This window comes from Ylistrum balloti, unplaced genomic scaffold (genome assembly GCF_031769215.1).
Source record: "Ylistrum balloti isolate Yb309-2 unplaced genomic scaffold, AGI_CSIRO_Ybal_v1 Utg370806, whole genome shotgun sequence".
In the NCBI taxonomy this organism is placed as follows: Eukaryota; Metazoa; Mollusca; class Bivalvia; order Pectinida; family Pectinidae; genus Ylistrum; species Ylistrum balloti.
Genome location: NW_026782467.1, coordinates 426,758 through 444,754, shown reverse-complemented (window position 1 = coordinate 444,754; position 17,997 = coordinate 426,758). Strand labels below are relative to the sequence as shown.

Below are 17,997 nucleotides of genomic sequence, written 5' to 3'. Positions count from 1 at the left end.
AATTATTGACCATGTCCATCGTATATACCCATCAGAACTGGATATCAAAGACACAACAGACTCTTCTACATCAGCTGTTTATCTCAATCTTTTCTCACACAAACCAACATGAAAAGCATTCCATTAACCTGTATATTAAACGTCATTATCTTAATTTCCTTATTATTAATTTTCTTTTTCTGGATATCAATGTCCCTACATCCCCAACCTATGGTTGCTACATGTCACAGCTGATTCGATATTCAAAAGTCTGTTCCCATTCTCACAATTTTCATGCAAGAAGTCATTAACGGACAGAAAACCTCGAAACACTGGGGTTCAAAAGATGCAGGTAGGTGAAAATTATGGAGAAGTTTTATGGTAGCTATAGTGATCTCATTAGGAAATGGAATTTGAGTTTGGATTATGATTATGTTGCCATGTTGGTATTTTCTTGATTTTTTTTCAATTATTTGACATAAAAAATATGAAATTGATATAATGAATATGGGTTTATGCATCACATCTTCTTGTTTTGATTTATTTGGGCCTATTCAGGATTTTCTCAGCTGCTGCCTTGGCTAGCATCACTACCGAGTCCCTGGAGGACAAAACAACTGTTTCATGCAGTTTAAATAATCATTTGGCCCAAATGTATCTAATTGAAAACTTGTACTGAAATGTGCTATATTCATTTGGATCACATTAGTACAATCTGATGGAAACTGTGTCTATATAGAAGTGATAAAGGGGCTAACATTTCCTCCCAACACCCACAAGATGAAACACGAGAGGAGACACAGAACAGTCACAGGACGACTCACAATATCATCTGTAATAGTAGTCTTATCTAATGGCTATCATGAAGTTCCTTGATGAATTATTTATTTGGACATCTGTGTAATCATATTATATTATTTGGAGAAGGATATTTGTATGAATATTGAACAATAAAAAAATACAGATAAAAAAAGCAAACAAACACACACACACCTACAAAGAAAAAAAAAACACACACACACACAAAACAAAAAACTATTTCCGCTAATTCAATGTTGCCTTTTATCAATCATTTTAAATAACGTTATTGTACATGTAAATAAAAGTGACTAGGGGTTCAACCATCCCTCCAGTGTATATACATGTACATAGAAATTTATATTAGCAATACTATGAGGGGTGTGAAGATTTGTATAAAAGCATCTGGTATAATCAGATAGAAAATCAATAACTAACATAAATAAAAGTATGACGTGTGTTTAAAGTTTTGCCTTCTGGATGATTCTGTTTATGTGTTAAGTTTTGAATCTTGATTATCAAATAAAAGTGTCATTTGCTTTCTCGGGAAAAAAATGAAATAATAAAAGAAAGTCCCTCGCATAAAGAGTATGCCATTATCACACTATAAAACGCTATAATATTTATTTTGCAAACAAGCTATGAACTAGAATACCGAGACAACCCACGTGATCGGGCAGGTGACGTACCAAATTAACTTTTCACGTCCGACCGAATCGAACCCCGGTCACCTATGTGAAGATAGGCGCCGGAGCGAATTACCACTACGCAACTTTGCCACCCATACAGTTATGTATTTACAACTAAGGCAAAGTTTTAGGTACTGAGGGACTTGGATCTCTAGTAGAATATTGAACTACGTCTTCACATCAAAACCATAGAAAATCCATAGATCAATCAATTTCTGGACTTTAAGGTCTACTTCAGTGAATGTGTTCAGTACTAATATGTTTCTTATTATATCTGTCTTATGCACGATCCTTTTTCATTACTCTTCCCACCGTTCTCATACTACTCCGAAACGAGCATTCAATGCAACAGTGATACGGCCCAGTGATTCGCCTTTTTCAGTCGGTGCTCTCCAAAGAGAAAGTTTAAAATAGCATCTGTGACGTCACATTCGTAAACCAAGATGGCCTACTGAGGGGCATGTTTTGTTTGTGGAAGGATTAAGATTGTTGGTTTTCGGTGTATTCTGTTGTAAAAGAGGAATTTATATGAGCTGATTATGACTGTGTAGGTACAAGGAATTATCCCGATTCTCAGATTTAAAGATCTTAGTCAAAATGGAGCTAGAACACCGGGAATCTCGACCAGCGCACATTGGATTTTAGTGTACGGGCTTTTTACAGGCTGCCGGTGCAGGATATATTCTTTCTCTGGTAGTCTAGCATCGTACATCACTCACAGTTCATACTGCACTCTAAATAACTGTTTTGTGGTTCGATGATATTTCGTTAGACCAATGCTTCTTTTCTAGACATATGAGTAAATCAATTTTAATTCTCATATTTCAATTTCATATTCATTGTTTGTAAACATCGATCTTGTGTATTAGCAGTAGTCAGTGTTGGGGGCCTTATAACGGAGCATTGTGCATTAGCGTTGGCCCCGTGTTCTCAGCACTCCTAACTCATAAAATACTATCGTAATTTATGAATTCAGGAAACAAAAGCGTTGCTTCTAATAGAAATGAATGCAGTTTCTAACAAAGAATATGTAAGTGTGTGAAACCCTGTGTATTGGAATAGAGCCTTGTGAATGGAGACCATGCTACACGGGTGAAGTGAATGCACTGCTGTATTCAGCACATAAATGTAGAATTTTTGTTGTTTTTGTAAATATTTTGACAATGTATAAGGTAATGTGAAATAAACCAATTGATATTGGTTGAGTCGCAAGATACCTGCATCAGCATTTACAGATGTCAGTGTTGTGTCCTGTCTAGTAATGTCTGTGCTCAGGAAAGAGCTTCAGGTCCCAATGCTACCTAAGAAATATCCACTGATATGTGTGGTAATTGTGATAAGTTTGTGTGTTATCTGGGGTGTGGAAGCCTGTCCCCCGGGCTGCACATGCACCACCCTTAAAGCCAAGGATGACAAGAGTGGAGAGACCCCAAGGATAGGGCGGGGACGCAAAGTCAACTGTGCAGAAAATCTGTCGCCAATAACATCCGCTGATCAGATCAAAAGCCTCCCTCTTGATACTGTAATTATGTAAGTATAAGAGTGAAAATGATAATGACCATAGCATATACTTAATTAGCACTACTTCAACAGCACGAAACATATGTATATTATTTTACTCTAACTTTTATTTTGTGTTACTAAATGTATGAACCACTGTCATTTCTTTCAAGTACATACAATGTTAATAACAATACTGCTTTTTTTTTTAAAGAATATTTTATTTAGGTAAAATATTTTAGAAATGAGAAATCAATGTCGCAGTAATTAATTTACATCCTGGTTAAATACTAGTAACAGTATGCCACTGGCCTAGAGAATTGATCTCTTTAGTTCAGTTGCTAACTATTAGCAGGGTCCCAGGTTTGAATCCTACTGAAGACTTTGAAATAAATAATGACCTCTGTTGCATACACATGAACGGCATGTTTATACTATCTTATTTTGAATATATTGTCATAGAAATTCATTATCTACATTGATTTGTTCAGCTTTCATTTCGTGAGTGTAGGTAAAATTAGAAACAAGACAAAGGAATGGAGATTTCATTTGGTGCAACTTTTAAAAAATGCAAAATTTTGATGTCGCATTCTTCAATTAGAGCTAGTGTAAGATAAAAGTAACAATGATATTTTGATTTCTGAATACGTATTTGTCCTAACATGGGTATTTTGAATAATATGAAATGACAAGAAATTTAGTACTTTCAGATTTATTTTGTTATTTGGTACATAAGTTTGACAGAATATTTTTAGGAATAGTGTTGCACTTCTATATAATTCTTTTGTGGAAGAAAGTCTCTGGGAAATATTTTCTTTTTTATATGGGTACATATCAATTATGTATTAGAATGGTCCTTTTTCTGGTGTTAATTATATTTGAGGCTTCTGATTTAAGAAAAAGTATTTTTCTGTGGCTTCTTTAGTGATCATTGTATTTGAGACATAATTTCTTAAAGCCAGACAAATCTTTCTTCATATCCTAACTAGTGTTCATATTATTCTGTGTGTATAGTGTTCTTTGAGGAAGTAATGAAGATATTAATAATTTGTCTCCAACAATTTATTTTCACATGACAATGAACCATCATTTGTAACATGTATGGAGGGCACACAGTTATGTGTGCTGATGAAGTGTTGGTAGGGGTCAGAGGTATTAGAAAAGGGTGAATGGAGGTCAACACAAGTATCCATTGCTGGAAATTCAGTGCTTCACATACAGCCATTGCCTACATCTGTGTACTGTAATCCCCCTTCCCACCCCCTCTTCCCTATTCCTCCAGAAGCTTTAATTCGTAATCTATGATTCATATCTTACAAAAATAAACTATATTTCTTATATCTCTGTATACATAAGGTTTTCTATATATATTTTTTTCATAACTGACATTGAAATGTTTTAACAGCTAGAGTTGGGCAGAAGACCAAAATTTGTTAGAAGGAAACATTAACTTTATACAGCGTGAAAAATTCAGAAAACTTAGTGTCTTTGCATGTAAATATAATCACAGCGTTATCGTTGCAGAATGACCTCTTGACCTGTTACTCTTTCTAGTTTTTGCTGAATGGTCATAATGATGGAAGAATACAGATATTCATATGTTATAGATACACTGTATTTGTATTATGTTCAGGGCATTCAACTTAACCGTCGCCCTTTGACAATTTTGAAAGTGAAACCACAAATCTGAAGAATCCGAATATGTGAAAAAGACATGTCCCTTCTAACTGAAACGTCAAGAGTAAAAAATATTCCCCCCAAGGATCTGCTTAATGTAGATACAAATACAAATGTATGATACATATGATGGCAATGCTAAGTAAATTAAGTGTATAATTGATAGTGAAAAGATATTACTGTCATCCTGTAATTATGAGAAAAATTCCCAGTTTCATCAAAAGTTGATACAGAAATAAGACTTTTAAGAAGATTTGTATTTGGAAAACACAAGGTTGTTTCTCATTTCCATGTAGACCAGTGTGTGTTTCAGATCTAATTCTGCAGCATTTCTTTGAAAATTCAAATGAAAACACAGTTTTTGTACATGTTGTAATATGACCTTAAAAATGTCTGCAGATCTAGATAACTAACTCCTCCAGTTGAATGTTAGCAGAGTCAAGGTAACTGTATAGTGTTGATGTACAATTGGGGTGTACAGGGAGCAAACCCAAGGTTACTGAGCACATTCTGGTACCCTCCAAATCCTTCATTATGGTAGTGCCATGTGGTGCCCTATTAGGCACAGGAAATGAGGAATGTGGCCTAATTAATAGTACACTACAGGCACCAGTCAGTAACTTCATTACCTGCTCGGGTAGATGATACTGCTCATATAATCTTTACAGTTTTTTTGCCTGTAGTACAAAGGTAATGCTTGCACCTGTTCATGTCACTTCATACCTGTACAGGTAAAGTCAGCATGGAGCTTCCGGAATCCAGTGGTATTGAGTACATTTATAAAATGCATATAAATTAAATAAATGCTGTCTGTTTACCCAGAGTATTGTCTAGTTTATTGATATGATCATGCAATCCAAGTTGTCATACAGCTCTGAAGACACTGATTTATGATTTTTTTTCAATACATACATTTTTTTGTGCAGTTGATGCATACTTCAGCATTAAAAGGTATAGGAATTTATGCATTTTTATACAACAAATGTTTCAGCTCAGGAACACCCACGAATAATTTTTTTACATGCATGGTAAATTCATACCTGACTAAACCTGGATGTGCATACAATGGTGATAAGATGTACTATTGTATCAAAGTTAAATTGGATATTGTTTTATACAACAAATTATGTGATATAGTTAATGTACCTTATGTAGTGTCTGTAGACAATGTACACATAAAAGCTTAGATCTTTACAATCTGTGGTAACAATCATTCATCTTTGAGAAAGACAATTTTATGATGTATTTTGATATTTCAATGTCTGTTACATCAGTTGTGAAAAAAGCGAGACATTAAAGAATGTCATCAGAGTAATTCTCATGTAGTAAAGGTTAATAGTCAGAAAGCAATTAGATCATTGGACATTGTTAGTATACATGTAGAATATATCAACAGTATTAATGAAACTACATATAAAGTTGTCCTCCACTAAGTGCATGTATAGGGTTGTACAAAACACAGATACAGAAGAGTCAAATAAAGTGTTAAATGCATCATACAGCTGTTTCACCTCTTGAAGACTTGTCAGTGATATATTAAGGCCCTAAATTTTGAAACTGAAAAAATGACAGATGAAAATCAAAATTGTTTGATAGAAATGTCAAATTGTAGATGGGGATTACCCCATAATTCAATAGATATGTAATTTTCACCAGATAATTACAAAAGAAGGACAATTCTTTTTTGTATTTTTTTTCATTTTTTAAAAATTTTTACAGCAGTACAAAAAATAACATTTTTGATATTCTGTAGTTTTAAATACATGAGACATCATATTTTTTAGTGTTTACTTATACTCTTTCAAATGTTACTAAAGCAATGCAGATTCATGATTTCAAGAGTTGAAAAACATGGTGCCTTGTACTGTTTCTAAGGAGAGAAAGAAAAAGACAGTTATAGATAAGAAAAGATGGAGATAGATAAGAAAAGATGGAGGTAGATAAGAAAAGATGGAGGGGAGGACAGAGAAAAGAAAAGGTGCCTAAGGAATAATGAAGAATTCCTTTTTCATAATAATCATATTTTGATAGAAAGCTTTCATACATTCATTAAATATGAAAAAAAGACCCATCAAGGACTAGGCAAGGCTAGTTATGTGGCTTCTATCTTTTAATATGTGGTTTATAGTAATCTTTCCCATTTTCCAGATTTCTATAAAGTATAGGAGATCGTTTTCACCTTTGCCAGAAGCTGTATATTTTTGAGTGGTATACATATCTTTAATTTGGTTCTTTTGGGCAGAAATGGGCAATGTAGTTTGCAGACATCTGGCCTTGTATATATAGAGTTTCAAGATCAGAATTACTAAGTTATCCATACTGTTATTTTTATCATATAAACCAAATGATAAATGTTTCCTTATTAAAAGCAAAAGGAATCAATAACACATCTAATATAGACTCAAAATTTGATAAAAATGTCGTAATTTACAATCCCAAAGTGCATGAACAATGGTTTCATTTTCAGTTTTACAATGGAAACAAAATGGACGATCAGTCAGACCAATTTATATAAATATGTGGTAGTTGTCAAAATGTGTTGATTAATTCTTAATTGAAAAAAGAATGTCAATTCATGTAAATACATATTTAGATTATGAACTGTGCCACAATAGCAATATTTGAATGAAATAGAATGTGGCATGTGGTTATGGCAAACATATATGTACATAAGTGATAGGTGATTATATCTCATAAACTCTGAAGTGTTACTCTCGACTTACTGACAATTTATTGTGGGTGTATTACCTTTATGACATCTTACCTGTGCAGGTGCAAGCTCGCATATCATATTAAAAAGGATCCTGTTATAGCCATTTGAAAAAAAAAAGATATTATGTAAATGGATGTATATTTAGAAATAAGCTTATGTAATTTACCATGCACATTAATAGTAAGGTGAGAACTTATTACTTGATCAGTTTCAGTGTCTGGAGAAGGTGTCGTGTAATCTTGTTACAGGTGTATTTATAATGTACACAGGTGTACCTGTATTACCTGGTACACAGGTAAATCATTAGAATGAAGGCAAATTCCATGTTAATTGATATTTTACATGAACATCATGAGCAACATAAGGCATTGTTAGGTAATACAGTTGTATCGTGCCTTCTCACCTGTCCAGGTATATATCAGCTGTAGACTGTTGTACTGGTATATAAGGGACAGGTAATGCTGTGCCACTGTTGATGTGTGTGGCCTGTAATGTATAGCATTGTTACAAGCTTGTGTAATTAATCGCTGTGTGTCTAGATTGATGGCCCTATGATGTGACACACATACATGATATCTCATAGGAATACCCATTGTTACATATCTCACTTACACAGGTTCACAGAGTTCCACCATCTGTGTATACTTGTAAATGAAGTATTTTGCAGAATCTTTTCTTAATTATAATATTGACTGTTTTGGTATTCAAAATAGTCTCTAGAAAAAATAACTGAACCTAAAGTATATCATCAGGTAAGCAGATATATCAAGGGCACTACATATACAAAGCATTATGAATTCAAAGTGTTTTGTTTGATGTAAGTCACCTTCCACATCAGAAACCAGATTAAAACTTCACACATTTTAATTTCAATACATTCTGCAAAATTACAATGTGTAATTGCTAAAATCTGCGTAAATGAATAACACTAATGAAAAAAAGTTCAGAAAAAAAGAAAATAAACTTTAATAATATTGTGTATTGCCTTTTAAAAAAATGAATTTTGTCTCATAAAGGGAAAGTTATTCTGATTTTTTTTAACCTGGTATTCAATTTTGACAATGACAGATTTCATGCTTATTTATCCTAGGGAAGAGCTTTAGAAATTATGTAACCTTGTTTGATATACATAATTTTCACTGTTTAAATTCATAAATTCATATGAACTTAGAACTGTGCATTCATTAGACAAATGTAAATGGTTAAGGTACATGTATATACAAATTGTGATTGTCCTGGAGTTATTGTTTTCCATCATCTGTAATAATATGTTTCTAGGAGGTCTATAACTACACCAGACAGTTATAGTAAAAACATGTACATAATTGTAAGGAAGAGTTCTCTATATGATTTATTGTGTTTGGTAGACAATGCTTTCTATAATATTTGATATGGTATGTATATGTATGTGAAGGTTTTACACACCACAACACTGAACCATTATGATATATTTAAAGGAGGTCTGAGTTAAGGTAACCGTAGAGATTCAGCTCAACTATTCCTAAAGCAAAGTATCCAAAATCTTGTGTAAAAGCAGCATGTTGATTGCTAGATTCATCTTCAAATATATAACTATCAAAGGCAAGTGCTAACTTCAAGAAATTAGAAAATTTGGAATATGATAATCCAGGATTTTATGATATACCTTAATATAATCGACAGTCTACTTGGAGTTCACAAAAAGATCTTTGAAAACCTGATATCTTACATTCAAAATCTTTTTTTTTGTCAAATAATTACAAAAATTATTCTGAACATTCATGATGTTGCAGTTTTTGTTATGATATATATATATATATATATATATGTCTATATAGGAGTAAACTTATCCAATGTTAATTCTTGTAGATTTGTTATTGTTTTGTTGAGTTTACTGCCTCATGAGCAAGGGTCAGTTTGAGATGGTTGTCATGTTGTAGTACATTGTAGCTGGTCATGATTACTACCTCACTGAACAACTTCTGGAAGGCCCTTCACATGCCACCCAGAGTAAACAATAAACTGTGTTGTCCAAGCACTATATCACATGTGTTTTCCACTTCCTGGGGAACACGAAAGTCCACATATTTAGTAAGGAGGACGGAACAACATACCCAACTTGGATCTTCATCATAGTTGTTACGTAGGCCGATACTCTAATTAATTAAGCTATTGTGACCTCAGTGTTGCTTCTATGAAATTCTTTTGAATACAATTAATGCAAATTAAGTTTCATTTTATTTCCTGTTGTTTAAGTTTGACCTTATTATGAAAAGTTTACACTTTGAATTTTTCAGTGACCTGAGTAAGAATGCCATCACTGTTCTGAGGCGAGCGTCATTCAACAGACTCTCTATGCTGCGTAAATTGTAAGTAAAATTTTATCACCCTGTAACTTAGCAATATCAGTATAGGTTTGCAAAGGTATATACTATGTAAATGATTGCCAGACCAAAAATTAATTTTTAGCTTTTGTTTTCTCTTATTTTTTAGCAATATTTTTTACCTGGATACATTTTAATAGATGTTTTTAGGCTACTTGTGCTGGCTGGTCACCGCTTGCCAAGCACCGGGTTTGTATTGCGTGTTGACATAGGTTATGTCTTCAGACATTCAATGTGTTAGCAACTATGTTATGTTTTATATCTTCCAGATAGTTTGTGTCATGTAAATGCTGTATTTGAAGGAAATCAATTAATTAAGTTTAAATGTGATTTTTGGGACTCATATATTTGAGTCCTGGACTCATGCTTTTCCTGTGGGACTCAATGAAATTGAAAATTGAAATTGAATACCCAGTGTTGTATCTTTTAGTGTTGTGACTCATACAAATTTTGGAATTGTGTTTTGGACTCACCTGAACAAATCCTACAAAAATTACTGACTTAGATATGACTGTGACTCATACAAATTTTGGAATTGTGTTTTGGACTCACCTGAACAAATCCTACAAAAATTACTGACTTTGATATGATCTATGTTGTGCTTTGATTAATAGTGGTAAATTATTCTAGTGCAACATTGCACATTCACAGGGATTAATAATGAACCATCCATTTGCTTGTGTCTGACTCCAAGAATTTCTCTTTAGCGGAATGGTTGGAGTACTAGACAGTTATCCTCTGGTCTTGGGTTTGAATACTAGTATTATGAAAGTTGCTGTAGTTTTATACTAGTGCAGTACATTAGATGCTGCATCATGTAGCTTGTACAGAAATTAAACCTGTATGATATGGAGATTTTACAAAATGAATTGATATAACTTAAAGATTTATTTTTGTTAACTTGGTTGTTTTGTTACCACAAATATATTACAACTTGTCAGGTTTTTTGTGAAGTTGCGAAACAAAAAATTCTTTTAACTTGTAACTTTAAATGTAATTATGATTGAAGGGGATATAATATGTGGAGATATTTGTCATTGGTGCACTTTGTGTGTGTGTAATTGTGTGTAACACAACAAAAGAGGTGTCATATTGACACCCAGGGAGAAGCAAACTGTCAGTGAACCAGACCAGGCTTCATTGTCCTGGGGAAGTTAGCATTACATGCTGATTACACAGGGATAAAGCTGGGGTTACATGAAGGTAATAAATGGTCAGAATAGTTTCCTTGTTTTTCTATGGAGGAATGAAACTGTTGTAACATAGGGGATAAGGGGTCAGTAATACTGATACTCGTTACCATTGTTGTAACAAGCTTTATGTAATAAGGACCAATTATACAATCGCAGAAAGGTGAGAAATGCTTTAAGTGGTAAAGTACGTAGTTACCAGTGTCATTTCAGTCTGACACAGTACTATAGTATATGTGTATTGTTACTGTATATATGGATGATGTTGAAACAGACACAGAACTTGGTTTATCTGTATGTGTATAACACATCTGTTCATTCATTTGTAGGTATGCTCTATACATTTTTTCATTGCTCTAATCTACCTAGCTGTATGGTGCAGACTTTATTCTTTTTCATGGCAATCTGATGATACCATAATATTTCTGTAGATTTGAGTAATATAGCCCCTGTATGCAGTTGCATTATGTAGTTGTAGAAATGAGAAAATTGTATCGTGTAATATAACATTCTACTGCTTTGTTTTGATATTAATAAACATTTTTGTCAGTAGAACTTTGTTGCATGTTACGGGTACATATTTGTTCCACATGTTTTGTTTTTAAACAGTTAGTTGTGACTAAACCTGCTCACTATTGTGACTATGGCCATGTTTCATTACAAGGATAATACTTTTATTACTCGGCTCAGTTAGAGATCTACAAATTCAGATCCACTAATAAACAACACACATGTAGTTTTTCTCTGAAGTATCTTAACACATATATGTATTCATACTACATAATGGCTGTGTGTTAATCAGGAACATGCTTGCTGGGAGTTTGTGGAGAGATGATGCTGGAAAAATTTTTAGTCTGTAAAAAGGACCTTTATTGTGCAGAGGTTTACTTCTGAATAAATAACCAAGGTTCTATAGCCATGTTGTCCACATCACTTGTGAAGCATGGGGAGTCGATACAGAAAGGTAAAAAAAAACTTATTTGATAAATAGGTTCCAATGGTTGTTAGTGGGGCCAGCCGATCAAACCAGCAAACTGCAGATTCAGCAGATGTATTGGCAAGTTTCTTACTTTACAGAACTATTAGAGAATTCATGTCTGAACCGACAGGTTACACTTTTTAAATCAAAGGTAACAGTTTCAACACAGGAAGATATGGGGATGTGGTTTATAAGACATAATTTCATATGTGAAACATCACAAAGTTTTATTTGGTGTTATATCTAGTGAAGATACAGACACAATTTCCTACATCATCACATTGGAAAATTGACTTTGGAATAGTATTGATTGTTACCAATCAAATTAGATCTTCCTATTTGTCTGCATTTTACTTGATCTACAGACTCTCTGTGTGATTTTTTTTATCATTTGCCGGATATATCGCCCCATGACCATTGGCAGGGCTATTTTTAAGCAATCTGCTGTTAGCTGGTGGCTTACCTTTCTGAACACCATGTGAGAACCCACTGTGTGCTATCTAAAGCAACTTGGGTAATGTGCCTGGCCCAAAGTCACAACCAGGCAGCACAACAGTGATCAGGGATCTCGGCTTGCTGAGACTTAAAAACATAAACAGTGTCCTGAGGTTTGAATAATTCTATGGACGGAGTGTGCAAGTAACAATATTTTTGTAAGAAAATCCAACTTCATTTTTAAAGCTAGGAAATTATAGAGCTGCATCAAGTTACCCATCCAAAATACTACACTCTTCTACATGTTAAAGCTGTGTCAACAATGGTACTTTGATGTTAGCATTTGTACACATGCTTACTGATAATAAACTCCACATTTTCAATGTAGTAAAGTTTGGCAGATCACAATCATTTACTGATATTTTCAAGGTTTGTGCTTTAGCATTATGTTTAGATTCTTAAATTTACTTAAACAAGAAACTGGTCCTTTTATCAATGCACTGGTTGGGTATGTATGTTCCTATGTTAACCAATTACAAGTTGGTCAAATTATTTCAATTGAAAGAACATATATGATAATTTTTGTGAATTCTTTGTCTTTGAATTGTTTACACATTTCATATATATTTTAAAGACTTTGAACATACATTTATAGATATATATGTTGAAGGTGAACTGTAAAGTCAGAATAGTGATACTTTTTATTTCTTACATTAGATGTAGATATCTGTTTTATGAACTAGTGTTTCCTTGTCTTCCTACCCCTGCCAGGAACAGATTAGAGTTCCCTGAGCTCTGCAGCACTCTCCATTTATGTGTACCAGTATGATGAAGTTAATTACATTTGAACTTTTATGCACCTGTAAGAAGAAGAGCTGAATGCCAGGTATGGCAGGCATTGATAAGTCCTGGAGAAGGCACACACTGCCAGACCAACACAGACGTTTCAAGATTTTTTTTTCTTCTTAGCAATTTAATGACATGTTTCTCCCAACGATTTTTATTAAACTCCTGATTAGACTCGTAAAGTGTAGAAATACAACTGTTGAAGAGATAGAGGCCTATCTAAGATGAGTGTGGATGTATAAGTAGGTGGGATAGACCGTATGTGTAGGCATATAGGGAAGGTATAGGCAGATAGCCTTAATGATATTTAGCCTTTAGACTGGGATAGGCTTCGTTACTAGGAATAGGCTTAATGCAGATGTATGGGTACAAGTTATAGGGTGGGGATAACATGTATGTATAGATGGATAAAAGGGTAGAAATAAGCCTGTATACCTGCTTAATTACAATCTAGGCCCAGGATTATGTGAACAAGATGAATGTCAGATGGTTGATGACCATGATGAGCAGGCTGAAAGGTTACCTATCTCTAATTCTTATATAACACATACAACACCTTGATGGGGATATATCTATGCTCTTTAGGTAGTCAGGTTTGGTTGGCGGAAGGAATAGGCTGTTTGTGTTGGCTGATTAGGATAGGAATAGGCTGTTTGTGATAGGAATAGGCTGTTTGTGTTGACTGATTGGGATAGTAATAGGTTGTTTGTGTTAGGAATAGCAGACATATCTATGTACCAATATTATGTAATGTTATCTCATATACATGCACATGTTTGTTAATTGATAACTTCACATGACATTAGAATCAATTGCATAATTTTGTATAATTTGTTTTGCCTTTCATTAAAATTTTTGTTTCCTAAATTACAGTTATGTATGACCAAAACAGCACAATACAAATAGTGAAATACATATTTGGAGTATTTCTGAGTTTCGTGTGTTACTTGTCCTGGTCAAATTGTATCCATAAACGAGTGTATTTTCAGCTTAAAGTGAGCACCTACATCATGTATCCTTGATAGAAAGTTTTGTAGGCTTCACCTCATTGTCTCATGGCAAAAATTGCCTCTTAGCTCTCAAATCCTGTAGAGTTAATATTTTATATGGGGGATATATGAGGTGCATGTATGTGTTTGATGTACCTATGTTACCCCAGAGAATACAGTTTGGGTGTTGGCTGTAATGAAGAGACTAAGAGAGACCAGAGGTACGCTTTTACACTATCATAACAGTTTTTTCAAAGGAGTCCAACAGATGTTCTCTGAATTCTGGCAAATGAAATGTGAGGTATATGCTTGGAATCATCTGTAGCTTGGAGAACTGGGCTACAGCCTTTCCTAAGATAGCAAAATACCTGATGGGAACGTGTGATCAACCAAATGGAATGGCCAGACCTTCCAACAATCGGCTTCACACCCTCTGGTTTATTGATTTGTTTTCTATATGGCTTAATGGTGACTCTCTCAATGTGTAATCATTGCTATTTTACAGTGCAGATGTCTAAGAAAAATAAAATGGATTTCTTGAGCAAATTGGATCTTCAGGGTGCCACCAAGGACTTTGGTGCACTTAATAGCATACATTGAATGATCAAATGGAAAGTTAAAGCTGATTCAAATCACGAAACGTATGTCATTTGATTTAAGGAAAGATTACCTAAGTAGATACAATAGTGAGTGAGAGTATAAGATTTATTTCCTGTCTCCACAAATTCTAAGTAAGTATATCGCAGTGAATGGAGTGTTTTACATTGGTAAAAAAATTGCTAGTTTTGAATTACCCATTAACTGGTTTTAATGACAACTTTGAGAAAAGTATGTACATACTCCTCCAGCCTGTAAGGTTTCATTGCTAATGACAGGAATATGAAGCACTTCCTTTCACTAAATACCTGTTTTTCTCAACAGACAGCTAAGGCACCATTTTGGTAAAGGAAACTGTTTTCTTTCTTTGCAATAAATTAAAAGTTGACATTTAAATGACGGTGAAAAATATTGAAGAAAATAAAAAACAAAAAAATTTGTTAAACAAATTTGCATCGTCTTCAATACTGTGTTCCGAGACTTTATAATATGATACTAAAATGCATCTAAAAACTACCTAAAACATAAGATATTAGGGAAATAAGAAAGCTGGGTATTGATACATGAAAATATTATACTGATATAGGAGTTATGATAAAATATACTGATATAGGAGTCATGATAAAATATACTGATATAGGAATCATGATAAAATATACTGATATAGGAGTTATAATATACTGATATAGGAGTCATGATAAAATATACTGATATAGGAGTCATGATAAAATATACTGATATAGGAATCATGATAAAATATACTGATATAGGAATCATGATAAAATATACTGATATAGGTGTCATGATAAAATATACTGATATAGGAGTTATGATAAAATATACTGATATAGGTGTCATGATAAAATATACTGATATAGGTGTCATGATAAAATATACTGATATAGGTGTCATGATAAAATATACTGATATAGGAGTTATGATAAAATATACTGATATAGGAGTCATGATAAAATATACTGATATAGGAGTCATGATGAAATATACTGATATAGGAGTCATGATAAAATATACTGATATAGGAGTTATGATAAAATATACTGATATAGGAGTCATGATGAAATATACTGATATAGGAATCATGATAAAATATACTGATATAGGAGTCATGATCATGAAATATACTGATATAGGAGTCATGATTATGAAATATACTGATATAGGAGTTAATACTGATATAGGAATCATGATATATACTGATATAGGAGTCATGATAAAATATACTGATATAGGAGTTATGATAAAATATACTGATATAAATATACTGATATAGGAGTTATGATAAAATATACTGATATAGGAATACTGATATAGATAAAATATACTGATATAGGAGTCATGATAAAATATACTGATATAGGAGTCATGATAAAATATACTGATATAGGAGTCATGATAAAATATACTGATATAGGAGTCATAATACTGATATAGAATAAAATATACTGATATAGGAGTTATGATAAAATGTACTGATATAGGAATCATGATAAAATATACTGATATAGGAGTCATGATAAAATATATTGATATAGGAGTCATGATAAAATATACTGATATAGGAGTTATAATACTGATATAGGTGTCATGATGAAATATACTGATAAAGGAGTTATGATAAAATATACTGATATAGGAGTCATGATAAAATATACTGATATAGGAGTTATGATAAAATATACTGATATAGGAATCATGATAAAATATACTGATATAGGAGTCCTGATAAAAATTACTGATATTGAAGCCATGAAAAAATGTGCGATATAGAAGTCATGAGAAAATGTGCTGATATAGAAGTCATGAGAAAATGTGCTGATGTTGGAAACATGATAAAATGTGCTGATGTAGGAGCTTAATAAAATGTGCGGATGTAGAAGTCATAATAATATCTATTTCATTCAGTGTTGCATTTATGTCAAATTTATGAGACCCCTCGTATAGAGCCTATGTTGTTATATAGGTAAGTTCTTATTAGGAAAATGTTCAGGGATCAATACCATATCTCATCCTGTGTTATTGAAGTCTTTAAGTTTGAACTTTGCATACTCTTACAGCAGTGACCTTCTTCAGCAAATAAAAGAGTCAAAGTTTTCTGCAGCTGATAACAGAAAACAAAACATTGAAAAAAATCTACAGCCCCCATCATTGTGTTGAAGACAGGTTGAAGCTGTGAGAAATTAGCATGTCTATTGGATTATCATGATCCTGTTGTGGGACCAGGGAGCTGACACAGCCCCATTTGTACATAGGGGTTGGGGCCATGGTATATAGACTTAATCTGATAGAGTTTTATCATGATTTGATTATTCTTTAAACACAGAGACACCAGACCTAGCCTCCTGGTAGAAAGCTGCTTCAGTGTTTTGTGTGATTGCCTTGTCATACTTCTTTGTAAACTGAATGTGCACATCAATTTTATCCAACTTTACTGTTTAGTTTCATTTGAACTCAGTATAGTTTGTCAGTATAAATATATAAGGACTTTTACTTTCATTTTGTCATAGATCTTGCCAGGTACCTATGTCAGTTACATGGTTTAGCCAGTTGCATGGTTTAACCAGTTACATGGTTTAAATTTTTGCATGGTTAACCAGTTACATGGTTTAGCCAGTTACATGGTTCAGCCTGTTTTAGCCAGTTGCATGGTTTAGCCTTTTACACAGTTTAAATTTTTGCATGGTTTAATCAGTTACATGATTTAGCCAGTTACATTGTTAACCAGTTACATGGTTTAACCAGTAGTTTAGCCATGTACATGGTTTAGCCCGTTGCATGGTTTAACCATTTACCATAACAGTGAGATACAGTATAATCAAGCTATATACTTAGATAGTACTAGTGGATAATAACTTAGATAGTACTATTGGATGATAACTTATATAGTACTATTGGATAATAACTTAGATAGTACTAGTGGATAATAACTTATATAGTACTATTGGATAATAACTTAGATAGTACTATTGGATAATAACTTAGAGAGTACTATTGGATAATAACTTCAAAAAGTGAAGTTATAAAAAAAAAAATGGTTAATTGTGGATTACCTGCCCTTTGATACTCGGATACAATTGTATCATTGAAATAATAAAGATACATGGAACTTACTTGTCCTCCAGTCCTGAAAATACTAAGTACAGAATACATTACAAAATGCAATCCAAGCAAAAATGCTGCATTCCAAATTCACAAGTAATGTTAAATTGAGTACAATTATGTTA

General features: G+C 33.1%; 1 protein-coding gene across 1 annotated transcript in view; it reads left to right on the top strand.

Moving 5' to 3' along the window:
- Positions 1 to 2,727: 2,727 nt before the first annotated feature.
- The window catches only part of LOC132558643 (adhesion G protein-coupled receptor A3-like), a 96,281-nt gene continuing 81,011 nt past the window's right edge, over positions 2,728 to 17,997 (top strand). The window contains exons 1-2 of the mRNA XM_060223239.1: positions 2,728 to 2,996; positions 9,633 to 9,704. Coding sequence (XP_060079222.1) covers positions 2,728 to 2,996; positions 9,633 to 9,704 — 341 coding nt within the window. The remainder of the gene's footprint in view (positions 2,997 to 9,632; positions 9,705 to 17,997) is intronic.